This window comes from Bos javanicus, chromosome 15 (genome assembly GCF_032452875.1).
Source record: "Bos javanicus breed banteng chromosome 15, ARS-OSU_banteng_1.0, whole genome shotgun sequence".
In the NCBI taxonomy this organism is placed as follows: domain Eukaryota; kingdom Metazoa; phylum Chordata; class Mammalia; order Artiodactyla; family Bovidae; genus Bos; species Bos javanicus.
Window position 1 is genome coordinate 83,941,432 of NC_083882.1, and position 27,518 is coordinate 83,968,949.

The 27,518-nt window shown below is 55.1% G+C and overlaps 1 protein-coding gene across 8 annotated transcripts in view; it reads right to left on the reverse strand.

Moving 5' to 3' along the window:
• Nucleotides 1-2,556: 2,556 nt before the first annotated feature.
• Nucleotides 2,557-27,518, reverse strand: part of NCAPD3 (non-SMC condensin II complex subunit D3) — a 60,877-nt gene continuing 35,915 nt past the window's right edge. For all 8 annotated transcript variants that reach the window (XM_061381662.1, XM_061381661.1, XM_061381660.1 and 5 more), the window contains 15 exons: nt 20,783-20,890; nt 18,642-18,756; nt 18,240-18,350; nt 17,342-17,580; nt 17,157-17,236; nt 10,808-10,945; nt 10,531-10,664; nt 9,670-9,869; nt 7,997-8,107; nt 6,453-6,575; nt 5,893-6,029; nt 5,656-5,777; nt 4,325-4,423; nt 3,078-3,246; nt 2,557-3,001 (listed from right to left, as the gene is read on the reverse strand). In XM_061381662.1, coding sequence (XP_061237646.1) covers nt 2,896-3,001; nt 3,078-3,246; nt 4,325-4,423; nt 5,656-5,777; nt 5,893-6,029; nt 6,453-6,575; nt 7,997-8,107; nt 9,670-9,869; nt 10,531-10,664; nt 10,808-10,945; nt 17,157-17,236; nt 17,342-17,580; nt 18,240-18,350; nt 18,642-18,756; nt 20,783-20,890 — 1,992 coding nt within the window. In that variant the 3' untranslated portion in view covers nt 2,557-2,895. The remainder of the gene's footprint in view (nt 3,002-3,077; nt 3,247-4,324; nt 4,424-5,655; nt 5,778-5,892; nt 6,030-6,452; nt 6,576-7,996; nt 8,108-9,669; nt 9,870-10,530; nt 10,665-10,807; nt 10,946-17,156; nt 17,237-17,341; nt 17,581-18,239; nt 18,351-18,641; nt 18,757-20,782; nt 20,891-27,518) is intronic.

Sequence of the window (27,518 nt, forward strand, 5' to 3'; positions counted from 1 at the left end):
TGAAACTAAATAATCTGAGGCAAGCCCTAGAGATTCAGGGGTTTTCTTCCCTGGGGCTCTGGCTCCTAGTTCTATCTCTGTGGGGAACCGAACCATTTCCCAGTAAGAAAGCTGCCAGATGTGCCCAGAGGCTGGTCAGCGCAGGCGGTGCCCGCAGGTGGGTGCCCGCAGGTGGGTGCTGCAGCTGGTGGGCGTCACCGCCGCCAGGCAGAGCCACTCCAGGCCTGGGGAGGGTGGGGGACAGCGTCTTCTCACCCCTCCCCTTCTCCAGCTGACCCCAACACTGGCAGCACCGTCGGGGTCCTGGCCGTCCTGACCCTCATCACAGGGGCGTCTGCTGTGCCTACACACGGGGCTACTTCGTCAGCCACGATCAGAGCGGGGAATGCCGGGCCTGTCAGGCATGAGCAGTGTGCCCCGGGCACTGCTGGGGACTGTCGGGCCTCACTTGGCTCCGCTGCTTGGCTTCAGCTGCAAGAACCCAGGGGAGCTGGACAGTTAATGACGTCAGGACAGGTGAGGAGGAGAGGAGGCCTGGAGACCTCTGTCACCAGCAGGGAAGGTGATGTCCCCCAAAAACCCAGCGGGTCCCAGGAGAGAGATGTGCGTGCTCCAGAGGGATCTGGTGCGCAGGTCTCGCTGCCATTCCCGAGCGAGCGAGCACGCTGCGTGGAGTGGGTGGTGTCAGGCTCCCTCCTGCCCACCAGGCCCTGCAGTCATCGGCTGCCTTCTAAGGCCCACTCAGAGTGGCGGGCTCCCGAGTGCCCAGGTCAGCTGGCCCACCCCGGCCCACCTGATGCCCAACGCTGGCAAGGGCGGACCAGCCCTGCCCGTGTGGTTCACACACCACGTGGGTCCGCCTGGGTAGTGCCAAGGGGGCTGGGAGGGGAAAGGTCCTCTGTGTGGCCCCTCGGCCTGGCTTCCCCAATTCCGAGCTCTGTGGCTCTGACTCAGAAAACACAGCAGCCTGCTCTCTGGCCTCTAAACGCCCTCTACTTTCTCATGCGGTTCATCAGACCGTCCAGGGGCAAAGGCAGTTCTGAATCGAATCTGCCAACCCCGTTTCCATCTGCTTAAGGACAGTGACCCCCGTTCCCTCTCTGCAGTGAGACAGGGCAGGCTCCGCCTCACCTCCCGGCAGGCTGCTCTGTGGCAGGAGGGGCTTGGGCGGTGGCCCAGCTGACGGGGGTGAAGCGTGAGCCCAAGTCCAGGGCAGTTTCCTGACACTGACAAAGTTCTCGCCACCCGACATGCTGCCTGCTTCGAGGGGCATCAGGGACGCCTTGCAGAGGCCTTTGTTCCTTGCAAGCAGGCGCTCCTGGCCTCAGATGCGCTGCTGTGCTCACACCCGGCTTCACAGAAGGCGCCCTCACGCCTGTGTCACTGGCTCTCACAGGGAAGGACACAGCCATCATTACGTTCAGTGTCGCCACCTCGTATGCTTTGGTGTTTAGTTCAGCACTTGAGACAACGCTGACCTTTCTTTCCTGAGCGTGTGGGCACTCTGCCACGAGGACTGGCAGCAGCAGAGGGCAGCCCCTCGTGGTGCTGGGGGAGCGTCTTCTCCGAGTGTGTGACTCGAAAGCACAGCCTGAGACGGCCCTTCCCCCTCAGCTCTGCTCGGTGGGGACAGAGGTGCCCTCTGTCTTGGGGGCAGCTCCGTGATGAGGTGGACTTCATGGACCCTAAAGCCTCCGGCCCGTGCCCCAGCTCTGACAGAGGAGAGGGCAGTGACATGCGTCGGGGAGGTCGCTGCAGACAGAAAAGAAGCCTCGTGAGACTTTACGATGTAGACGTGGCTGGAGCTTGGAGGCCGGCACACCCGCTGCTGTGGCCTTGGCTGCAGCTGAGCCGGGTGCCGCAGACTCGTGCTAACACACCTGCACTCGGTGTCTGTTAAACCTCATTTGTGAAAGCTTTACAAACACAAGTGGGAGCAGGGCCTCTTCACTTGCCTCCTCCTTGCGTCGTGTCAGGTGTGCCCTGGGTCTGAAGCGCCGGACGGGGGCGAGGGCATCCCTCGGGGGCTGCCCTCTGACCCCGCCGTGCACACACGCAGAGTGTGCTGTGAAGACATGTGCACACACGACTGCTCACACAGATGAGCAGGGAAGCCGGGGTTAGGACAGCCTCGACGCTCTCAACCTACCAGCACTCCCCGTGCAGCATGGACAGAAACCCTGTGCTTTTGCTTCTGCAGATCCAGGATGAACCCTGGGCCGACCCTGTTTCTCTCTGCTCGCTCCTGGACAGAGCGCACGCCCACCAGTGTTAAGTGGGCCCGGAACCTAAGGCCCCTGCGCCGCAGGGACACCCCCGGGACTGGACATAAAGCACTGCTCCTGTCACTCTGGTAAGAAACAGAGTTCTCCTAGCAGGGACTGCAGTCTATGCCAAGACCGCTGCTGTGAGGAGGCAGACGGCCTGAAACTTAAAGGTGTGGGTCCCTTTTCCCGAACAGGAGAGATCTGGTTTTATTCTCCTCCAACACTTTGTCAGTTAAATGACTACCAATAAAAACACTGTGCTAAAAACACTCGGAGCTTGGACTCATGCTTAACCTTTGTGCATTGGAAGAAGCTTTAAAAAGTTTGCAATTTAATAACAATAGAAAAAATATTACAGTCTGGATAACAGATACAGGAAGCAGTGTCCTTACTATAAGGAACTGGAAAACAGCTAACAGAAGCAGGACTTCTAAGAGACAACGTTCTGGATTGGGACCAGCATAGAGTTTATTAGGATGAGCTGGATGTTTTTGGATATTTAAGTCCGTATTAAATACGTAAGGCATTTCCCTGGCGTGTTACAGTTCTTAACCAGGTATTGACCAGCCACAGAGGTGAACAGGTGGGTGGTCCCGGGGCTCCAGGTGAGAACTCCCGGGAGAGGTGGTCACTTGGCCCTCTTCTTGGAGGCCTGGCGGCGTGGCCTCCTGGATGCGCTGCGGTCCTCGCTTCTGGAGGGAGATTTCACGTTCCACTGGGAAGTCTGCGGGGGCCTGTGGGGGAATGCACACGTCACGCGGGGCCCCAGCCCTCAGATGGGACCGTTCTGGGCAGGGACTGGGGACTTACGGCATGTCGGGCAGTGACAGACACAGAACGTTGTCCCCCTGGCCTGCAGCTCTTGAGCCCCGCCGGCTTCCTGGGGCGCGCCTCCTGCTCCTGCTCTGGAGGGGAAGCGACTGGCCCGGTGACACGATGTAGCTGATTTCCGAGCCAAAAGTGACATTTGGGATGGTCTCTGGAAGGGGGAATGTTCAGTGGAAGGGTAACAAAGGCCTTCAGGGGAGAAGCTGAACAAGAGCAGGCGCACGGTGGGGCCAGGGCCTGCCTCCCTCCCTGGGTTCCCAGCCCTGACGGCCTTCTGAGTGCTGCCGCTCACGGCTCCTCCCCAGCCCCCCGAGGCCCCACCGCACTCAGAGCCCCTCAAGACCCCTGCTCCTGCCGCTCCTCCTGGGCGCCCGGAAGATGCCGCCCTGCTGGCTGCCCCCTGCTCACTGCCACCCACCCTCCCACCTGGTCCAACTTGGGCTTTGCATCCCAGCGCGAGCTAAACTGAGAACCTCTTTCTCTAGAAGGGAGATAGGTACCGCCCTCAGGGGAGTTGCCGGGTTTAAAGCAGGTCACTGGGGATAAGCCCTCACTCGGTGCTCGGTCAGGACAATCTGAGTGCTGAGGACACGGAGCCCCCGCTGTCGTACGCTGGTGGGGCTCCCTCCCCGCCCAGGGCCGTCTGTGTCCAGAGCCCTGTGCGCTCCTCGGCCTGGGCCACACCTGAGAGCGGGTGCTACCGCCCGGGGACGCCCCGCCTGTCCCGTCCCAATTAGCTGTGCTCTCACCACACCCTCCAGACGGCCAGGCTCCACGTGCTCCCTGTGCTGCGACCACTGAGGTCTGGGGAGACCTTCCTGGCCGGGGGTCAGGTCTGCTGGTGCATCCGCGGTGCCACAGGCCTGGGAGCCCCTCCCGCCCCTCACCGCTGCTGTGTGGACCGCGGACAGGGCTCGGAGCCCTTCGCACAGCCCAGCATGGCCAGGTGGCGGCGCCTCTGCAGCTGACTCACCACCAAGGAGGGACCTGCTATCCCACTGCCCCTTGTTCAATTAAATCTAGCGCTGAAAATCCCTCACATCCACTGGCAGCACCTGGAAGGAGCCTCGGTCAGCTGTGCCCAGTCAGCAGCACCATCACAGTCACTCAGGGGCATTCAGTGTGACCACACGCCCCATGACATGCATGAGGGAACTGTGCTGGGACCCCTGCACACGTGGTACCCGCTGCCGAGTCAGGAGACTTGCTCGTGCCCGCAGACTACTTACGCTCAGGGGTGCTGATCCCTCGTTTTGTTTCGAGGTCAACAGCTCCACTGGACTCCGGGTCAGCTCCACTGGACTCCAGCTCCAAGACCCGCACGGGCACTGGGAGGAAAGGGGACAGCATTACCTCTCCAAAAACCCAAACAGCCCCAGAAACAAAACATGCCAAGGAGAAAAAACATTTGCAAGATACACAGTACACTCAATGTCCCAAATAAAGTTTTTATAAAGAGGTAATCAGAAAGATACACACAAATGATGAGCATGAGAAACCATGGCCTTTCTCACTAGGATTCAAACAAATGAAATTAAAATTTTTGGCCTACAGCTCAGCAGAGAAAATGGGATATATTATGAACCCGGTTCTCTGTAGGATGTGGACTCTCGTGGGCCAAGGTGGGAATTCTCGTGAAAGGAACAAGAAACAACGGTCTTACACCATCAGAAGTTTAAAAAATACTCGTGGGAATTAATCTTGAAGATCATACACATACAAGACTACATTCCAATGTTCACTGTGACATGATTGGTTTCGGAAAGGTGAAAAATACCTACGTTTTCACGGACAGGCAGGTTAGCCCTGCTCCATGGCCACCAAGGCCCGAGCGAGGCCGACGAGAGCCCCCGGCCCCTCCCTGCCCAGCGCGGAGACCCTGGACGGCCGCGCGCATGCCCCCCTCCTCCTCGCTCCCCTCCCTGGGCCGCACGCATGCCCTCCTCCCCCCTCCTCCTGCCGCTCGCTGCTGGCGGCGCGCCCGCCCTCCTCTCGCCTGCCCCTCGCTGCCAGCCGCGCTCACACCCTCCTCCTCACGCTCACGCCGTCCTCCTCTCGCCCCTTGCTGGGCCGCGCTCACGCCCCCCTCCACACGCCCCTCGCTGCCAGCCGCGCTCATGCCCCACTCCTCTCGCCCCTCGCTGCCAGCCGCACGCACGCCCCCCTCCACACGCCCCTCGCTGCCAGCCGCGCTCACACCCTCCTCCTCACGCCCCTCGCTGCCAGCCTCGCTCACGCCGCCCTCTTGCCCCTCGCTGCCAGCCGCGCGCACGCCCCCCTCCTCACGCCCCTCGCTGCCAGCCGCGCGCACGCCCCCCTCCTCATGCCCCTCGCTGCCAGCCGCGCTCACACCCTCCTCCTCACGCCCCTCGCTGCCGGCTGCGTTGGCCTCACCCTGCCCTCCAGACCGTCCACTGTGAGCAGGGCTGCTGGACACCCTCCGACCCCGGGCCTGTCCCAGTGGCTCGTTTAGACGACAGACAGAAGTGCCTGACGGGGACAGGGGAGGGCCCAGGTCTCCTGAGCTCCGGGGCCGCCAGTGGGCGCATACGGGGCTCACCAGGGCTCTCAGGACGACTGTCCGAGGGCAGCGGACCCGTGGTCCGGCTACTGTGCCAGCGGCGCGATTCGACGACCTTCTTGACGGAACTCAGGATGTCCATGGTGCTCGCCGACACGGGCCTGTTGGCGCAAAGACACCGTGAGGCACGGAGGCGGACGCGCCCTCCTGCTCCTTGGTCCCCGCCCATGGGTGCCGGGGGCCGCCCCTGCAACGAGCTGAGCCGGCGCCGCACACCTGTCCTTGGGCACCAGAGACAGGGGTGCGGCCGTGTGCGCAGCGTGGGGCCTGGGCGTGAACGGCTGGTCCGCGGCGGCAGCCACAGGGTCTTTTTCTCGGCAAGCAGGAGCTGGAATTGTTTCCAAGCTCAGAACCTGTCACAGAAAAGAATTAAAGAGCACATCTCCCAGCACTTCGGAGGCCCAGAGGAACTCACTTCAAAACCATGTCAGACCCGGGCTCCCAGCACTGCCTGGCACAGAGCCCATGGGGCTGTCCAGGCTTCCGGGGGAGCAGCCACCCCAAGGAGGGGCTCGGGGAGACTGCGCTCTCTGCCACCAAAGGAGCCAGGACCCCATCAGGGTCAGCGCTGTCTGGGAAGAGGCACACCTCCCTCCCTCACTGGGACGCAGTGACTTTCCAGCAGGGTAGGGGTGACAGGGAAGGCCCTCGCTGACGGTGCCCCCTGAGACAGGAGGCCACCAAGGTGGGTGCGGGGTGACACTGGGCAGATGGGGGCAGGGCCGCCTCCCACCGGCCGCTCTGTGCCCCGCGGCGCCCGGGGCCGCCCGCCTCACCGGCTGCTGCTGCTCAGCCAGCTGCTCCTGGTAGCGCCTCATGTCGTACTCGAGTTCTGCGGCCAGCTGCTTGTCAACTGTGAAGAAGTCCTGGACTTCATCTCCGTAATCCTGCATCACCTCCTAGAATGGACCGCGGCATCCCTGAGCGCCCTGAGCCGGTGCACAGGCTCCTCCCCACAAGCTGATCACGACTAGAACATGGCAGGACGCATGCTCAGAGCAGACGGTTTCCGCTCCATTGACCCACCAGCGAACCTGACGCCACTCTCCCAGGAAGTGCCAACTGCACCTGTGCTGACCACAGGAGCCTGATCTCCTGGAAGCTTCCTGAACACTTGCGAGGCACCATGGACCCCTAGAACTTTGGCTGGAAGCAGCCCCCATCAGGGCTCAGAACTGTCTGCGGCTGCAGGGCTGTGGGACCTGTCTCAGGAATCCCAGCGGGAGGCTGGCAGGCGGGCAGCACACGGCATCCTGGCTAGACTGGGCACGGGGAGCTGTCCACACCGGCTTTCTCAGGATGCAGCTGAGGCTTGGGGCCATCTGTGCGTCTCCTCATGAAGTGACAGAGGCTGTGAGCACACCAGGGCTAACGTCGAAGGTGGGGACCCAGCCTCTGTGCCGTTGAGGAAGAAGCCACTTTTCCTAACTACTGGAGGCAGGGAAGATCTACCTGGCCCAACCACTAGGGAGGAGCCCTCCCAGGCCTCGGGCAACCAGGGGGCTCCCAGGTGCAGGCAAGAACCGCGGGGGCTGCTCCGACAGGGTCCACACAAAGCCGGGCGCACAGCCCTGCTCGAGCGTGCCCAGACGCTAGGTCTCCCTGTCTGCGTGTGTTTCAGGGGGCTACCCAAGATTTTATTCCTTTCTGAGGTTCACCGGGGCAAGGACAGTGTGAGTGACCTAAACTCCTCATTTTCTCCACACTCAGCCTTTCCCACCTTCACTTCTGTAGGATGAAGATGTATTGGAAAACTGTATTCGATGTAATCCTGCCACAGCCCTTCTTGGGAAATAAGGAATCTGAGCATTTTTTGAGGAAGGAAACAGCAGCATAAACGAAAAGGGGAAATGCTGTGTTTCTGCATGACTGAAAGACTCGATAGGAAGGTCTGAGACCTCATTTCTGTGCACTCTTGGTCTGCATGTGTCCCCTCGGGAGCCCAGGGCCAGGAGGCAGAAAGGCTGCTGCTCTGAGCAGCACCCCCGACTGGAACCCAGACACAGAGCCGGGGGTGAGCTCCCGTCAGCGATGAGCACCTCCACTTCACCCCATGCAGACTGAACCAATACGGGGGCCTGTTTGTGGCCGCAGCTGAGAAACTTCAAACCTGAACCTAACGGTCAGTAAGGACACAGACCCAACTCCCCGGGAAAGGCAGAGATAGCTTCTGGGGGACCAGAGGTCTTCTCTCCCAGTCAAAGGCCAGCCTGGGGCCCTGCTCCAAGCCACACTGGACCCATGGTCAGGACTGTGGGGTCCTGAGTGACCACTGGGGGCTGGGGGGCGGGGGGCAATCACACAGCCTGAGGCCTCTTACCCTGAGGTAGAGCATGAGTTCTCGCAGAGCTGGGATCTTGTTCTTTTCTAGGGCAGACTTCAGGGAGGCGATAATTGGAATAATCATTTCTATTAAATTCCTCTTTTGAACCTGTGGTAACAAAAGAAGGCTGTTTCAGATGCATGAAGTTCTGAAAGACAAACGTGTTCCCTTCACCTAGTTCTTGCATGGCCCATCTCGAGCATGATGTCAAGTTTACTTTTTATTTTTGGTGTCATTCTGAAGACTGGAGAGGAAGTTACCTCAGCTGGGGAGACTAGGAAACCATCACTGCAAAATGGTGTAAAGCAGGAGGCAGACACGTACTAGTCTTATTCCTAAACAAGAAGAAAGAACTAGAAATACAGTAGAGCCTTGACCAGCCCCGTCTGTAAGTACAGAGCCTCACCTGTGTGGGAAGGAAGGAGCTGGCACCCCCACCCCCTGCCTGCTCAAGGGTCAACTGAATGAAGGACTGAAAACGAGCTCCCAGCCTTCCCACGAGCCCATCACACAGCCCGGCTGCACCCCGGGCTCCTCCACGAGATGAGAGGGGGCTCGGCCCTGCCGCACGAGCACACCCGTGTCCCTGCATGTGGGGTGGCACGGGAGGGGCTGGGCCTGGAGAGGGTGTGGGTCCCTCTCTGAATCTCTGCACACAGGGGAAGATCTGCCGGGTAGTCACACACTGCCTTTACCAAGAATGAGCGCCAAGCACAAATGTCTGCGGCAAATCTCTGAGAAGTAGACACAACGCACTGCACTGGCCCACGCACGCCAGACTGTCCTTCAGAACCTGAAGATCATTCTTTTCTCATTTAAAGTCACTAGTATATATGAAGACAATGGCACCCCACTCCAGTACTCTTGCCTGGAGAATCCCAGGGACGGGGGAGCCTGGTGGGCTGCCGTGTACGGGGTCACACAGAGTCGGACACGACTGAAGCGACTTAGCAGCAGCAGCAGCAGTATATGTTATTTACTTGTAATCCACTCATTTCTAAAGACTTACCAGAGTTCTTGAAACAGGAGGACCAAGACTAAAATAATTTAATAAAGATGAGTCTGAGTAGAGGCTAAGTTAGGGAGAGCCTTAAAAAGTGGCTTAAACGCATTCACTCCACAAACACCATCCAATACCTTCTCTGCACTGGCACCAGGCTAACCTCCCAGGCGACAGAAACGGGGCCAAGAGCTCACGCCTCCAGCTACTTCCAGACAGGCTGTGTGTCACAACATGAGACTGGCAAGGTGTGAGGGCCGTGGGAGTGCCCGGGAGTGAAGGGGCAGGGCAGGGTGTGTGTCTGGGGGACTCTGGTTGGGCAGGCAGCACAGGGAAGGCTGGGTGGGGAGAGGCCCCGCAGGTGGAGGCGTGGCCCCTCGGAGACCAGAGCCAGTGGGCTGCAGGGCGGGGGGCTGTGGGCCAGGGCGCACATGGGCATCGAGAATTTACCCAGAAGGTGACAGGTGACCTCCCACCCACTTACTAAAGATATCGTCAGTGGGTGTAACGTGCACAGACACAACACCAGGGCCAGGCACACGCGAGCCACCGGAGCCACAGGCGCAGGCAGAGAAGAGCCCCGAGCAGGGTGGGTGTTCAGGTGAGGCTGGAGGGGGCCTCAGGAGAGCCCGGGACAGGGCATCCGGCCCTCTGGGAGCAACACACTCACCTGCGAGAGGAGCTTCTTCTGCGACTCCTGCAGGGCCGCTCTGGCAGGGGCCAGCTCCTCCTCCTCCCCCAGCTGGTCCCTGTCTGCTCTGGCCCTGAGCACCTGCAGCCTGATCTCCTTCGAGCTGAGCACTTCAAACGTGTCCGAGAGCAGCTCGCTGGCTTCCATGTCCAGGGGCAGGTCGCCGTCAGCGAAGCAGGCTGGAGGAAGCAGAGGCGGACCCTGAGAACTGCTGCCCACAGTCAGGGCGGGTGGTGCTGGGCATGGATTGGGGGCAGTGGCCTGCCGGCCTGAGGGCAGGGCTGATGGCTGAGGGCGACGGGGTCAGGACGTTAGGATTGGGACGTCAGGCGGATGGCAGAGGGCGCCAGGGTTAGGATGTCGGGCCGATGGCCTAGGACACCAGGGTCAGGACATCAGGCCAACGGCAGAGGGCATCGGGATCAGGATGTCGGGTTGACAGCCGAGGGCGTCGGGGTCAGGAAGTCCGGGTCAGGACGTCAGACCGATGGCCTAGGACACCAGGGTCAGGACATCGGGCCAACGGCGGAGGGCGTGGGGATCAGGACGTCGGGCCGAGGGCGTCGGGGTCAGGACGTTGGGCCGATGGCTGAGGGCGTTGGGGTCAGGACGTCATGCTGATGGCTGAGGGTGTCAGGGTCGGGACGTCGGGATTGGGACGTCAGGCGGACGGCAGAGGGTGCCGGGGTCAGGACGTCAGGCCAACGGCCGAAGGCTTCGGGGTCGGGACGTCGGGCCGACGGCCGAGGACACCGGGGCCCCTGGGCTGCAGGGCGGCTGGGCCCCCAGCTACTCAGCAGTTCCCTCCACACGCTTTATCCCCCCTCTGCCCGGTCCTACCCAGGACGTTTTCGAAGATTCTGGAAGTGATGTTGAACCGCTGCTCGTCCGTGAAGTGTTCCAAGAGGAACTTGTATATCCTCATCCTTCTCTCCCTGTTCTTACCCCCCTTCAGGGAGAAGAGCCGCTTCTCTCTGGGACAGAGCAGGACCATCTAGGCACAGCCCCTCGGCGAGGCTGGAGGCCCTCTCTCCCCTGGGCCACCCGCCAGGGGCCGCCGTGCCTGGTGGTGATGCTGCCCCCGGGCCCTCCGCACCACCCCCGCCTCGGCACTGACCTGTCTGACTGGGGGAACCTATTGAAACTTTCGTGCTTCTCATAGCCGGTGAAATGGAAGATGCATTCAATGAAGTGCTGGTAGAATATGGTCGGGTTCCTCTTCAGGAGCAGATGCACCAGGCAGACCTCCCCGGTGCTGCGGAGAAGGGACGGGGCCGGGTGACGCCGCGGATGCCTCACAGGCCCCCAGGAGCCTTCCCGCAGAGGCCACGATGGGGGCACCGGCTCTCCGGCACACGCGGCTCCAGGGCCGGGCCTGCCCTGTGAACCCAGGCTCCCCTGTGAACCCAACCTGTGCTTGCAAGCTCACCACCCACCGTCAGTCAGCCACACCTGTCATGCAGGAGCCCCCTAAGCTGCCCCTTCAGGTGGACCTGCCGGCCATGACCACCCGAGGCCTCCTGCCTCAGCCTGAACTCTCCTGAGGACCAACACGAAACCCACGAGTGGGCAGACAGGACCGTCCACAGGCGGCCACCGCTCAACCCAGGCGGCAAAGGGCCACAGGGCAGCACCCACAGCCCCCCGAGCAGATGCTCGAGGACAGGGCGGGTGTCCAGGCCGGGCCAACCCGGGCGTGGGCTGGCTCTGACTCAGTGCCCCACCAGACCCACATTTCCTCACACCTTGAGCTGACTGCAATCTCCGGCTGCCAGGAGCCCGTCCCCCAGGGGAAGGACGGGGGACAAGTCTGAACGCGCTGCTCTTGGCCGTGGGATGCACAAGACCCCCGACAGCCCTCCCGGCAGCTCTCCTCCAGGCTCAGGACATGGTCAATCTGCTCAGAGCTCACACCGCAGCCAGTCAGAGATGGCCACTCAGAGACCTCAACAGGGCAGTGACCTGCTGCCAACGGCGACCTCGGACTGTTCACCGGATGCACCCTCGAGCACACAACTGCTAAAGCGGCATCTGCTCAGGGGGATCCCCGGGGAGGAGGCTGCCAAGTCGAGTCAGACCCCTGGGCCGGGAAGATCCCCTGGAGAAGGGCATGGCAACCCACTCCAGTATTCTGGCCTGGAGAATCCCACGGACAGAGGAGCCTGACGGACTGCAGTCCACGGGGTCACACAGAGCAGGACAAGACTGAGCGACTTGGACTTTCAGATGTTCAACGTCAGATGCTGGTGCATTTGCTTTAGGTCAAGAGTAGGTACAGGCAGGGACACACGGGCAAGCACCCTGGGGAATCACCGGCTTAACCAGCTGAACGAGTCAACTCCACAGGAATGTAAACGACACGCGGGGTCTGGACACAGGCGGAGGGCAGGTCCAGAGCAGGGAGGACGCCCAGCCGCACGGACAGGCCCACAGGGAGAGACTCGCCTTGAGCACACGAGGACACACATAGCCCGCCAGCCTGACCGACTCGCCAAGAGGGGCTGTGTGGCATCTGTCAGCTGAAAAGTCACACGAAACCAGCGTCCTCCATGGTGCCCACGGGGGCCGGCCCCTTCTCCTGCCCTTCTCACCCCCAGGACCCTGAACTGGGACCACGCACAACACACCACCAAGTCAGGGACACTGAAGACGTCACACAGCGGAACCACCTCGTGTGAAAAACAGAGCGAAGGGCAGTCATCCCGAGGAGCACTAAGAATCCAAATCTCCGCTTCATCAGCCCGACAGGCTCAAGGGGCAAGCAGCGTGGTCACTTCCTTCTTAGATCAAGCAGAAAACACACACGTCCCTCTTCTTTCAGATGTCTTCCTACACACATGGTACTCTGAAGCTGGTATCCACTTGGTGGAGGCCACATGGATGACTCAGAGTCCTGACCTGGACGCCCTTGGGCTGGGACGGGGATGGACCCCTGGCCCGCAGTGACCCCGGCCGTGAGCAGATGGGGATGGACCCCCGCCCTGCACTGACCGCCACTGTGAGCAGATGGGGATGGAGCCCTGCCCCGTGCTGACCTCGGCCGTGAGCGGGATGGACCTTCGCCCTGCACTGACCACCACTGTGAGCAGATGGGGATGGACCCCCGCCCCGCGCTGACTGCGGCCGTGAGCAGGATGGACCCTCGCCCCGCACTGACCACCACTGTGAGCAGATGGGGATGGACCCCCGCCCCGCGCTGACTGCGGCCGTGAGCAGGATGGACCCTCGCCCCGCACTGACCACCACTGTGAGCAGATGGGGATGGACCCCCGCCCCGCGCTGACTGCGGCCGTGAGCGGGATGGACCCTCGCCCCGCACTGACCACCACCGTGAGCAGATGGGGATGGACCCCAGCCCCGCGCTGACCGCCACCGTGAGCAGATGGGGATGGACCCCTGCCCCGCGCTGACCGCGGCCAAGATAGGGATGAATCCCCTCCCTGTGCTGACCGTGGCCGTGATGGGGTTGGACCCCTGCCCCGCACTGGCTGCCGCCCCGCGCTGACCACCGCCATGATGGGGATGGAGCCCTGCCCCCGCGCTGACCGCCGCCCAGCGCTGACCCCCGCCCATGCTGACCACGGCCGTGAGCAGGACCCACGGCCCTGCCTCTCAGCCCTCCCTGCTGTCACCTGAGCTCACGTCCCAGGTCTGCTTTGCCGCCTGTATCTTGTCATGTGCGCTGTGGTCCTGCTCCCACAACATGCTGACCGCTCCCCATTCCGTCCCTCCTCTTCTCAGCAAGCGGGCTGTCCTTCAAGGACCCAGGGAATGAGGCCCACCCTCCGCCTCAAGCATTTTCACTCACTGACTCATCCAGTGTCCCCTGAGTGTCTCCTTGGCCTCAGGCCATCTGAGACAGGAAGGATGCCAGTAAACAAGAACACCCCGGACTCCAGGATGCCTGTGTCGCATCAGGTGGGCAGATGTTATCAAAACCACACAGAATGTGTTGACAAAAGTGATCTGAAGCAAAAGGTGGCTGGGAGGGCGTGGGGGAAAGGGAGGGGGCCAGCTGCTGGGGAGAACCCGTGTCCTCCCCTAGGGTCACCAGGTTCAGCCTTTCCTCTGGCCACTCCTGAACGTATCTGTTTCACCCTCACCTGCTTGCTAAGTGCTTCCTGATTTTCTCCACTCCAAGCCCCAACATCACTGCTAGGGCATGCATACCAGTATGTGTTCCCCAAATTCCTGCGCTGGAAACCAGGCCCTCACGGGGGTGCTATCAGGAGGTGAACATCTGGGAGGAGACTGGCCCACAAAGGCCAGGCTCTCGCGAACGGGTGAGCGTCTTATAGACAGGTCCTGGAGCCCCCCCCCCCCTTCCCCCCTCCCCCCTCCCCCCTCCCTCCCCGTGAGGACGCGGCCCCTGTGGACGGGGCGGGGGGGGGCTCCCTGGAAACCGCTTTGCTGGTGCCCACCTCAGGCGTCACCTCCACGCAGGGAGGGGCAGGATCTGCTGCTCCTCAGCTGCCCAGGCTGTGGGGCTTGCTCCAGGAGCCGGGCCAGCCTGTGACAGTCTCTCAGAGCACCTTCAGTTCCACACAGCCTCCTGTCCTCCCGGCTTCATCGACTCCAGGGACCCAGACACCGTGACAACACTGGAGCCTCCGCTGAGGTCGACGAGCCGCCCAGTGTTCCGACAGCTCTCCGACTCCCTCGTCCCTTCACCTGTCCTGCACGGAGCCCTCTGGATCCTCAGTGGTGCACTTTTCTCCCAAATCGAGCAATCACTGCTTTTCTTTCTTTTCTACGTCACCGGCCCATCACTGCAGTCCCCTTCCAGCCCTGCCTTCCTGCAGAGCTGCAGCATCTGCCCTGCCCCCTGAGAAAGCCGACCTGTTGCCTGGCCATCATCCTGACTGCTGTCTGCAGGGCTCACCTGGTGGGCAGACAGGGTACATCTCATACAAGCTTGTAGCCTCCACACTGGGGGTTTATATTTTAGGACCAATCCAAAATGTCACGCAAGGAAACCACAATCTGAAAAGACACATGCACCCCAGTGTTCACTGTAGTACTGGGCACAGTAGCCGGGACACAGAAGTGACTTAAATGCCCATCAGCAGAGGAACAGATAAAGGTAATGCGGTGCATATATACTATGGAATATTACAGCAGAGGAACAGATACAGATAACTCGGTGCATGTATACTACGGAATATTACTCAGCCAGAAGGAGGGAATAATGCCACCTGCAACAACATGGACGGACCCGGAGATTGTCACACCAGTGAGGGAGCCAGACACAAAGACAAACATCACGATACCACTCACAGGTGGAGTCTAAAAAGTGCTACAAATGAACTGATTTACAAAAAGAAGAGCCACAGATGGAGAAAACAAACTTATGGCTACCAAGGGGGAAAGGAGGGGAGGGATAAATTGGGAGGTTGGGATTGACATTGGAAAAGACCCTGATGCTGGATCAGGAAAAGACTGAAGGCGGGAGGAGAAGGGGATGACAGAGAATGAGATGGTTGGATGGCATCACCAACTCAGTGGACATGAGTTTGAGTAAACTCCGGGAGCTGGTGATGGAGGGGGATGCCTGGCGTGCTGCAGTCCATGGGGTCGCAAAGAGTCGGACACGCCCGAGCGACTGAACTGAACCGGGACTGACACACACACCACTATGTACAAAACAAGGGCCTGCTGGTAGCGTGGGGAACACGCTGCGTGCTCTTTAATGGCCTGTGTGGGAAAGAGTCTAAAAGAGAGTGGACACACGTACAATCAACGGAGTCGCTTTGCTGTACAGCAGAAACACAACATTGTCAATCAACTATACTCCAATAAAAACTGATTTAAAAAACAGTCATACAATTTTGCTAATGCTGGAATCGTCAGGAAATCCACCTAGACCAAAAGTAAATTCACAGGGTTCTGCCGCTACAGTCTCTTGTGAAGACCTGTCCTAGCAGACACATATGGAAAAATTAACATGTATAAAGGAAGCAGATAGGCCTGACCTTTGGCCTAAAAGTAGATGGACAGGTTAATTTAGCTTTTCAAAGCTCTTCAAATCACGCTCCACATTTTGCCGTGGTTCAAACCAACTCAGAAGGCAGGGCTAAAATGGGCGAGAGGCACTCTGCAGAGACACCTGCCTGTCCTCTAGTGTCCCTCTGGCTTCTGACTTCATCACTGCATGCTCCGCACAGCCATCGAGGCTGTAATGCACACGGGAGGGGCCGGTGCACTGCGCCCCTCTCTGCTCTTGGGCCCCCACGGCACACGGGGCCTGGGGCTGGCCTGGCCGGAGAAGGTGAGAGGGCACTGCGCAGCGGCCCAACACCTTCCCCACTTACGCAGAGAGAAAGGAAGCGCAGGAGCCTCAGCCTCCGACATGGCTCTAGACATGCTGATCAGCACGCCAGCCTTCTCCCAGCTTGTCAGGTAAATGCTCCTCCTTGCAGAAACATACGCAAAGGAGACCGAACAGAAATTCTTCCATGGAGCCCAGAGTAAACCACTGGTGACGATATTTAGAACAAGTAAAAGTGAAAGTGTTAGTTGCTCAGTCCTGTCCAACTCTTTATGACCCCGTGGACTGTAGCCCGCCAGGCTCCTCTGTCCATGGGATCCTCCAGGCAAAAATACTGGAGTGAGTAGCCATTCACTTCTCCAGGGGATCTTCCTGACCCAGGCATCAAACTGGGTCTCCTGCATTTCAGGCTGATACTTTACTGTCTGAGCAACCAGGGAAGACCATTTAGAACCAGAGGGACCCATTATTATATGCTATTTAGAGTTACTGAATTTGTAAAGACCGCTTTTGAACTGTGGGAGCTCCTGCCATTCATTCAACACTCTATTTTCCAATTACAGACTTGCTTTAAACAGCATTATTCATGTAACACAACTGAGGTTAGCAAATTCTGTGAGATCATTCCTCAACCCCTTGAAAAGAAATCTTTAAGAAAATTCCAAAAGGACAAGAATGAACAAGTGGCAAGGCAACTCTCTTTCCTTCTAATACTCAGGAAATACCCATCTCCAAGGAGCCCTGTGAACTGTACACTCTCATTCCACACTGAGCAATTCTGTCTTAACTCCTAGAATGCCCTCCTTAGTTTCTGCACTTAGAGGAAAGTCTGAAGCCTATGCTACTGGACTAGAAGTCGACTGTAAGTCACGCTGTGGGCACAGCTTCTGCTCCAGCAGCTGGCGTGGCCACGGCTCGCCCTGCTCTCACGCCTCTGCTTGGGACGGGCAGCGTCAGCAGGTGTGCTTGGGGCTGGGCTTCTCCTGAGGCCACCAGGACCACGGTGCTTTTGTTTTTAAACTTAAATGAAAACTAAAGCTTTGTTGTGCAGTTCAGTACTTTAAGAGTTGACTGATTATCTAGCAACTGCCAAAACCTCACTAAATCCCACACGACACAAATCCAAAGCAATTTTAAAGAGAACTTTCCAGAAACTAGGCCAATCGCTCGGCTGCCTGGTTCGAGGCAGGAGGCTCACCTGGCGACCTCTGGGTTCGGGTCCACGACCGTGATGACGAAACGGAAGAACAGGCAGCCCTTCCACCTCACAAAGTCCTCCTGCAGAGAGGAAGAGGACGCACACTTATTCCGCTGCTCAGACCCCGCCCCCGCCCCCCCCACCCCAACCAGGGGCCGCCGCTGGCAGGCCGCCCCGACGCACACCTGCAGGAGGCCCGTGAGCAGGAGCAGCGCCTGCTTCCGGACGAACGGGTTCGGGTCCTTCAGACACGTGCAGATGGTGGGGATGTATTTGTCCACCAGGGCCGTGTAGCGGACGCAGAGGTCACACAGGACGATGACAATGTTGTTGAGGACGTTCCCGTCTATGCCTACCTCCAGCTCCCGCACCAGGACGGGGACGCTCTCCTTTGCGAGGTCGTCGTGCTGTAAGCACAGCTTCCCTGTCCCCGAGAGACAGACCCCAACTCTACTCTCATTCACTGCCTCACAGGTTCTCCAGCTAGATCTTTCCAGGGATTTTATTTAGTTACAGTTAAAACATCACATCAACAATCACAAACAAAGAAGCCAAAGGCAGACAGACCCATACTAAATATTAAGATGCTCAAAATACATACACTCCCCACCCCCAGGTTACACGAGACAGACACACTGAGATACTCATCTATGGCAGTACAAATGCCTTCTTCTAAGGTCAACATATGAATTTTAGAGTTTTCGACTTACCTGGAAAATAACCAATAAAATGTAACTGATGATACTTATTTTTGATTATACACATAATCAATATAAGTAAAAAGTTTCGTAATGAACTTGAAACCTGAGCTAGGCAAACATGATTGTGTCCTTCCCTTCACTTCTCGTTCAGTCAGGAGAGGAAAGGATGCTGCTGAGTTTTGTGTCTGCACCTTTTTTTTTTTGGCCTGGAGAACACTTTGCTCTTATTTAGTTCTGAGATTTTAGAAAAATCTGATGGACAGACTGAGTGTAAAAGCACCACGGGAGCCCCCGTGTACTGACGGTGAGGGCCCTGCAGGGCTGCGCCCGCCAGGTTCAGATCACTGGCTTACTGGAGACTCCAGTAAGACTCCTCACTCACCCAGGGTGATGACGGCATGTGCTCTGACCACCGAGGGCATGACCACGCCCTGGACCTGGGAGAGGGGCTGGGAGGCCGGGGCCACACTGCTGCCCGGGGGTGCCTGGGGCCCTGCAGGAGGGAGGGGAGGTGGGCTTACTGTACCGCTCAGGGCGAGGCCAGCCCTGGGGAGGGGATGGGGGGCTTACTGCACCACTGCTCAGGACGAGGCCCCGGGGAGGGAAGGTGAGGGGTGCTTACTGCACCGCTCAGGGCCACGCCGGCCCTGGGGAGGGAGGGGAGGTGGGCTTTCTGTACCACTCAAGGCGAGGCCGGCCCTGGCGAGGGGGTGGGGGGCTTACTGCACCACTCAGGGCCAGGCCGGCCCTGGGCAGAGGGCATGGGGCGCGTCAAGGGCCTTACGAGGCTCTCTGCTGGGAGACGCGGCCAGGATAGACAGAATCAGGAGGGTGGTCCTCTGGTCCACTCTGGCTGGACAGAGCTGGGCGACGTCTCCTAAGGTGAAAACATACTTCACCTGCAAAGAGAATGGGTTCTGCAGTAAGAGTACGGCAAAGGAAAACGAACTCGAGCGGGATGAAGGCGGTGTCAGCGGGGTTCTCTTTTTGTCCTGTTAATTAAACAATTGTCTTTTTCCTCCGAAACAAGACACGGCCATTGGAAAAACTCAGCCACTGCCTAAACTAGGGTGACCACATAGTTGTATCATCTCCCTCCAGATACTCCTGCAAGTCAAAGGGGCGCTGGCCAGCAGGTACACTGTGATAACAGGGATGAGCTGGGTGCTCCCGAGCAAACAGGAACACGGAGCAGCCGACTCACAATCCCGCCACCCACAAGACACCATCCTTGTTTTTCTGGATGACTTTCTTTTCCAAGTATTGTTATGGTCACAGGGCTTCATGCTTGCGTTTCTCCCACACTTACCAATCACACTAGGTTGAAGGTCGCAGTTCTAAATTTCAACATCAGGCATTCTTTCATGTCAATGTAGACAACAAATATGTTTGACAAATACACAAAAGTATGCTAAAAATCAAGAATGTCGTCAAAGCTTACCACGCTATCACCATGTGTCTACGTGACCGAATCCTTTGCTGTCTGCATCGTCTCCGACGCACAGCCCTGCACCCTGGGACAGCGCTCTGCCTCCTCAGAAGGGTCGTGCAGGACGAGGGAGCATAGAGCCTGCTACACACTTTAAATGCACTTTCAAATCGTCCTCCTGGTTAGCTTACTAGTAAGATTCCTCCTGGAACTCACTAAAACCTCAAGGCACCATTACTGTGTCTTTATTGAGGATGTTCAGCGTAATACTTAAGCAACACTGTTTTAATTATTCAATCATAAAAATACAAGGGTGATATTAACTAAACAGTAAAATGTTAAATAAAGACCTTTTAGAGTAAGAAAGCTAATAATGATATGTGTGCTTAGAGAGACCTGAACATACTGTATCTCAGTGGACTGATGGAATATTTGAATTATATTTAAATAAGAGTGAAGTAAATAATATATATACGGGAAACTTCTCCATATATTTTGACTGAAGGGTAGATTTTGGTGACATATTGAACAGGAAAAAAAGTCTTACTAAGGCAAACTCCCTGGTCATATTACACGTTTTTCTTAGACTGGGTAGGGAATCCCAGACCTATCAACAGAGAAAGACCCTCCAGAGAAGCCCTGGGTCTCGGCCACTCTACACACTGTGGCCTCTGACCCAAAACACCAGGGTTCCTATTGATTAGGATAATTCTAATTACTGAACTGGGAGCGTATTGATGTCTCAGCACAAAGGTTCTTCTCCTCCAAAATATCCAAACATAACCATCGACCCCCAGCTTCAAGTGCGAGGGGGAACTGAACTGAACAGGGGGGAACAGGAGCTGCACAAACAGATGAGGAAAATGGCCAGTTTCAGCTGAGTGATAACCTAGCCTGAAAGGCCCTTACTGGACAGTGTCAGATGCCAGAACCAGAATCACCAATGTTTTGCTGACAGCCAGCCACTTGGATGAGAAAATAGGCCCCGTGTGCAAAGACTCAAAGGCACCTCTTCAAGATACAATTTCTAAAGCGGGTGCATGTCACACACTCTCACTGCTCCTGGGGCAGGAATTTCTCCAGCTTTCAAACATCTCTTCTTGTTTCACATGTGACCTGGGAACTGTTCTATAGTCTGATGTTCAAACCACTCAGCAGACACAGTAGACAATCTTAAAAAACATCAAACTCAAGCCCAAAGAAGCAAGAGTACTCTCTTCTCACCTGTTACTTCTGAGCTCACAACACACACTGTGTTCTCCCTATTGGATCAGGAATCTCACAGGACCCAACTGGGAGAAGCATTTGCCATCATTTCCCCCAGGTAGTAAGTGAGAAGAAAATGAATAGGTCACCAGTAAAAAATTCTAGAAAAGAAGAGTAAGCACCAGGCTAGGAACACCTTCTCCTGTTGACAGTGCTGCACACACACCACAGAGGCACTCACAGCCCTGCCGGCGCGGGAGGAGGAGGGTGGGGGGACGGCAGCCACTCACCATCAGGTCTTCTCTCATCCGGCCCGGCCCGTCCTCCTTCAGGATGATGTCGGAAAGGTGGCGCACGCAGGTGGCAAGCACATCCTCAGACGCCTGCACCAGTAACTCCTGTGGCAAGTCAAAGGTCACCTCTGAGGGGCGCCAGGCATCCAGCAGACTGCCCATGGCATACAACTCGCACAGAAGAAATGCTATGGCCTCCAAATGCATAAACTGGAAGCCATGAAAAATCCGAGCCATCATGTTTTTGCATCTTTGCTCTTTCTTTTAGCGACCTGGCAATACGAACTGGTTAAGTGGAATTCACAAAGAATATGTATACTCTTTCAAATACACTCTACATACTACATTTTGTATACGTATACATATTTTATATATAAAAGTCTTTTGCATATGTAAAGTCTTTCTTTCTACGTTTGCTCTATAAGAGGGAAAGACATCTACTCAGGAAGGTCTAGAGCCCGAATTTCTAAGAGATCTGTAACAGCAATGCTCCTCCAATGACAAACACATTGCAATTCTTCCAGCATATGTAGACAGTGAATTAACTGCTGTACTAAAGAGTGTATTTTAAATAAACAGACTAAAAAAAAAAAAAAAAAAAAAGTTGTTATCCTCCTGGAATGTATTCATTCAAGACAAGTTTTCAGAGTCTCTTGTTAGTGAAAGTGACTTCCAGGGGTCCCATCTCCAGCCCACGCACCTCACCGCCCACAACCGGCTGCAGAGGGTCTCAGCTGCTCCCTATGACCTGGGTGTCACTAACACCCAGGCCGAGCCGAGCGGCTCCACAGTGTGACGGCCACCACACTGTCAGACAGTCGCTGTCTTTTATATCTTCAGTTTACTTTTAACGGGAGGACGATTACTTTACAGCACTGTGATGGTGTGTGCCATGTATCCGCGTGAACCGGCCACAGGCGCACACGTGTCCCCTCCCTCTGAGACCTCCCGTGCACCCCCCTCCCCTCCCACCCCTCCAGGCGGCCACAAGCACACGCTCTGGGCTCTCTGCACCACAGAGCAGCTCCCCCTGCTGTCCATTCCACACACGGTGGTCTCCACGCTCAGCGCCGCACTCTCACGCCCTCCCACCCTCTCCCTCTCTCAGGGTCATATGTCTGCGTCTCCTTTGCTGCCCTGTAAATGGCATCATCAGTACCATCTTCCTAGATTTTACTTTTTTTCTCAAGTGCACACAGAACATTCTCCAGGAGAGATCACATCCTGGGCCATAAATCAAACATTAGTAAATTTTTAAAAAGTGAAATCATTTCAAGCATCTTTCCTGACAATGCTCTGAGATTAGATATCAGTAACAGAGGGGAAAAAACTATAAAAAATACAAACACATGGAGGTTAAACTATGCTTCTAAATAACCAACAGATCACTAAAATAATCAAAAAGGAAATCAAAATATGCTTAGAAACAGATGACATGAAAACACGATGACTCAAACCTGTGGGAGGCAGCAAAAGCAGGGGTGGGAAGGCAGTTTATAGCAGCACAAGCCCACCCCAAGAAACAAGAGATACATCAAGCAAGTAACCTAACCTTACACCTACAGCAACTACAGAGAGAACAAAAAAAACCCCCCAAAGTTAGTAGAAGAAAGACATCATAAAGATCAGAGCAGAAAGAAATGAAAAAGACATAAAGGAGACTATAGCAAAGATGAATAAAACTAAAAGCTGGTGCTTTGAGAAGATAAACAAAATTGACAAACAGCAAGGCTCATCAAGAAAAAAAGGGAGAAGACGCAATGAATAAAATTAGAAATGAAAAAGTTACAACAGACAACAGAAATACAAAAGATTGTAAGAGACTACTATGAGCAACTACATGCCAATAACATGGAGAATCTGAAAGAAATGGACAAACTCTTAGAAAAGTATAACCATCCAAAATGGAACCAGGAAGAAACAGAAAATATGAACAGACCAATTACAAACATGGAAATCAAAACTGTAGTAAAAAAATCTTCCAATAAATAAAAGACCAGGACCAGATGGCCTCACAGGTGAATTCTACCAAAATTTAGAGAAGAGCTAGCACCTATCTGGCTCAAACTCTTCCAGAAAATTGCAGAGGAAGGAAAACTCCCAAACTCACTCTATGGTATCAAAATCAGACAAAGATACCACAAAAAAACAAAGTTATAGGCCAGTATAACTAATGAACATAGATGCAATAATCCTCAACAAAATTGTAACTAACAGAATCCAACAGAACATTAAAAGGATCATATACCATGATCAAGTGGACTTTATCCCAGGGACTCCAGGATTCTTCAATACATGCAAATCAATCAATGTGATACAAAATATTAACAGATTTAAATTTAAAAACCAAATGATCATCTCAATAGATTCAGAGAAAGCTGTTGACAAAATTCACCACCCATTTATGATAAAAACTCTCGAGAAAGCATGGTGGTGGTGGCTCAGTTGTGTCTGACTCTTGAGATCCCATGGACTGTAGCCCACCAGGCTCCTCTGTCCATGGGGTTCTCCAGGCCAGAATACTGGAATGGGTTGCCATTTCCTTCTCCAGGGGATCTTCCCAACCCAGGAATCAAACCTGGGTCTCCTGCATCTGCAGGCAGATTCTTTACCAACTGAGCTACAAGGGAAGCCCAAAAGTAAGCACAGATGGAACATACATCAACATAATAAAGGCCAGATATGATAAACCCATAGAAAATACTATTCTCAATGATGAAAAAAAAAGCATTTCATCTAGAATCAGGAACAAGACAAGGGTGCCCACTCTGCCACTATTAGTCAACATACTTTTGGAAGTCCTAGCCACAGCAGTCAGAGAAAAAAAAAAAATAAATAAAAGGAATCCAGATTGGAAAAGAAGTAAAAACTTTACAGATGACATGATTCTTTACATAAAAAACCCTAAAGATGCCACCACAAAATTACTAGCACTAATCAATGAACACAGTAAAGTCGCAGAACACAAAATTAATACACAAATCTCTTACACTCCTATACACTGACAGTAAAAAATCAGAAGGATACTCACTTCTGTTTCAGGACTTACTCTACCACGGAATTACCTGTTAACATGTGGGTCTCCCCCACTGCGCGGCAGGGGCCTTAGGAATGGGCAGTCTGACCATCACCCCAGGTAGCGCCCAGCAGCTCAACCACAAGGCGGTACTCAAAGTTTGCCAAACTGCTGGCAAATCACCATCACAACCCAGACTTCTGCAGCTGACGAGGCCTGACGCGTGTGCACGCTCCTGCTGCGCTCTACAGATCAATAGCACAACCTGGAGCTTCTGGAATGCATGTGCTGTGTCCCAGTCATCTGGGTCCCCAGGCCCCGGCTGCTACTGAGAGGAAGACTTCAGAGGCTGGTGAGCTGCCGGTCAGCCCGCCCACCTGCCCGCCTCGGGCTCTGTCCCCACAGGCACTCCCGCCCTGCCTCCAGCTCTGCCCTGAGCACTCCCGCTGATCAGAGCCGTGTCCAGAGGCGAGTCTGTCTGGTCTAGGCAGACCTCAGAACGCTTTTTCTTCAGTTTCCCAAAGTCTGTCTTCTTGCAATTTCCACCTACTGGTCCAAACCGGTCCTAAGTGACCGAGTCACTCTGACTGTCGTCTGGGTCTCCGGTCGCATGTGCATGCAGCCAGGCCGACTGCTGCCACACACTTCCTCCTCCAGCTGCACACGCCAGGCCCCTCAGCAGCCCCGGCTAGCCTGCTCTGACCCCTCGCTGCCGCTCACCGGGTCTCACCCACCCTGCTCTGATGGCTGTCCTGAGACAGAGGACGGGGCACTGGTCTCAGACTCACCCAGTGCAGACAGCAAGACCACACCTCTGCTGCAAACCCAGGCGCCACTCACAGCGTCCACGCCTGCGCCCACTGCTGACTGCAGCTCCACAGCACCGTCAGCTCACGGCCGCTGACAGAGCAGCCACGCCCACAGTCCTAGCCTTTGGCTCGGTGGTCGTGGCTTTGGTACCTGTTTTTCTCCATAAAACACAAGATATTGATTTATAGACGAAGAAGAAACAGAGGTATGGCTCTGGTCACCTGGATGGAAATCACCCCCAGCTCCTGGGACGTATCGGGCCTCAGTCCCTTGTCCACCATGCTGTGGGGGCAGAGCCAAAACCCTGCCTTCTCCTAACACAGCAGTGAGCTCCACACTCTTCCAGTCTCGTTTCTACATGAGAAGAGAACTCAGCCTTCCCCACAGACGAACAAGGACCCAGCTTACCGTTCTGAGCACCGGGGCCTGTGACGGGCAGACAGCGCGTCCTCTCAGCCCGGGTCCGCCCAGGGCAGACCCTCCTCCAGCCAGGGCTGGGGACCCGGGGTCTGAGCCACAGGCCTGGCTCCACACCAACAAGCAACGCGCCTCGGACGCCAGCAGGATGGCACCCTCAGCACTGGCCACAACAAGCAAGGCGCCTCGGACGCCAGCAGGATGGCACCCTCAGCGCTGGCCACAACAAGCAACGCGCCTCGGACGCCAGCAGGATGGCACCCTCAGCGCTGGCCACACACGCCCTGCTTTCCCTGTGGCACTCTTCCCTCATTATCATCTTTTTGTTTTGTTTTTACCTGTGTTCTGTTATTCACACATGCTGCCTACTTAGGGAATGTTCCTTATTTAAAAGGTTTTCACACACTTTCTTGGATCAGAGATAAATGGTTAGAAATAAAATAAAAGAAGTATTTCTTTTCACCAAGAAGTGTCAAAAAGTTTAGTAAGGAAAATCCCAGACACAGAAAGAGCTGGGCATTTTTAAAATTAAGTAAATTTCAACCTGCTCATACCCTAAGCAAAAAAGTTACACTATGCTGCCTTACTATACCTGTTAACTTATGAGGGAAGGACTTTTTAAAAGGAGCTTATACAAGAAAAGGAAGCATAGGAAGGTGGCAGGTAGCTCAGATGAAGCAATAATGTTTTTATTCTAGGAAATGTAAATATATTGGTTGGCCATAAAGTTCATTTGGGTTTTTCCATAAGATGTTACATAAAAACAAGAGCAAACTTTCTGGCCAACTCAATATTTCGGCAATTATCTAATTTCATTATTTAGATAATTCATAATTATCTAAAATCATTATTAATAACCCCCAGTCCTATACTGCTTCATCATGATTAGCACTGTTTGGAAGTGTAATCCAGGCATACCTGGTGGCTCAGACGGTAGAGAATCTACCTAAAAAGTGGGAGACCCGGGCACGATCCCTGGGTTAGGAAGATCACCTGGAGAGGGAATGGCTGCCCACTCCAGTATTTTTACAGAGAATTCCATGGACAGAGAAGCCTGGCGGGCTACAGTCCTCGGGATTGCAGTGAGTCGGACGTGACTGAGCAACTAACACTTTCACTTTCTTCACTTTCAGGAGTATATTTCATGACAAAAACTGAATATATGGTAATAAGATGACTCATTAGAGATACTGAAATGGAGAGCACTCAGAAGTTAACCTCTTCCGACACTGCAGAGCTAGTGAATGATGGCTGAGATTAGCTGCCAGTGTCGGTGAGAAGTAAACCTTGGAGGTTTTCTCTGACCTTGTTTATTTGGAGGCGTCTGCAGTTTCTTTCCTGCTTCCCAAGCGCTGACAAGGAGGTATCCTGGGTGTCAGGCAGAGGAGAGTAGCATATGTCATACTGAGGGGGCCAGAGACTTGCACCACAGAGATAAAGTACTCTGCTGTGTTAAAAGCAGATACTCTGAATAAGTGAATCTGTTGACATTTTCTCATAAGAAAATGTTCCATATTCCAGTTCCATACTTATGCTCTTTTGAAAAGTTTTGAGACAGAAAGCTTGATATCATCTCATGTCTTTGAGGCTTATAGTCAATTTGAATAGGAGCAAATTAATCTCATTTAAAAATTATATTATTCAGCATTAGCATGGATAATAATATTTATTTTGCTTACATGTAAAAATTAGGCAGTTTTACTCCATGTACTCTGTCTTAAAGCATATTCATGTATTTAAAAAAAAAAAGAAGTTAACCTAATCCCCCGTCTCCCACAGAACACTGGTCTGTGAGGGAGCTTCCAGAGGGCCTGTCAGCAGGAAGCGCTGGTACCAGAGACATTAGGGGGAAATAACACAGAGATCTACCAAAACCTTCTGGCCTGGTGGGGGAGCCCCGACCAGGAGGAGAGCGCTTACACACCCTGGGAGGGAGGGGGGAATTGAGGCAGGAGGGGCCACCAGGCTACTGCGAGCACCCAGCCTGCGAGGATGAAGAGACAGCCTTGCAGCTTCCATCTTGGGACCAGGGGCCCAGCAAGCGGGTCTCCTAGAACACATGGAAGAACCGTTACAAGAAAGATCTTCATGACTCCAATGACAATGATCGTATCACCACTCACCCAGAGTCGGACAGCCTGGAATGCAAGTCAAGTGGGCCTGAGGAAGCATTACTACAAAGCAAGCTAGTGGAGACGATGGAATTTGGGCTGAGCTATTCAAATTCTAAAAGATGATGCTGTGAAAGTGCTGCACTCAATATGCCAGCAAATTTGGAAAACTCAGCAGTGGCCACAGGACTGGAAAAGGTCAGTTTTCATTCCAATCCCTAAGAAAGGCAATGCCAAAGAATGCTCAAACTGTTGCACAATTGCACTCATCACACACGCTAGCAAAGTAATGCTCAAAATTCTCCAAGCTAGGCTTCAACAGTATGTGAACCAAGAACTTCCAGATATTCAAGCTGGAGATCAAATTGTCAACATCTCC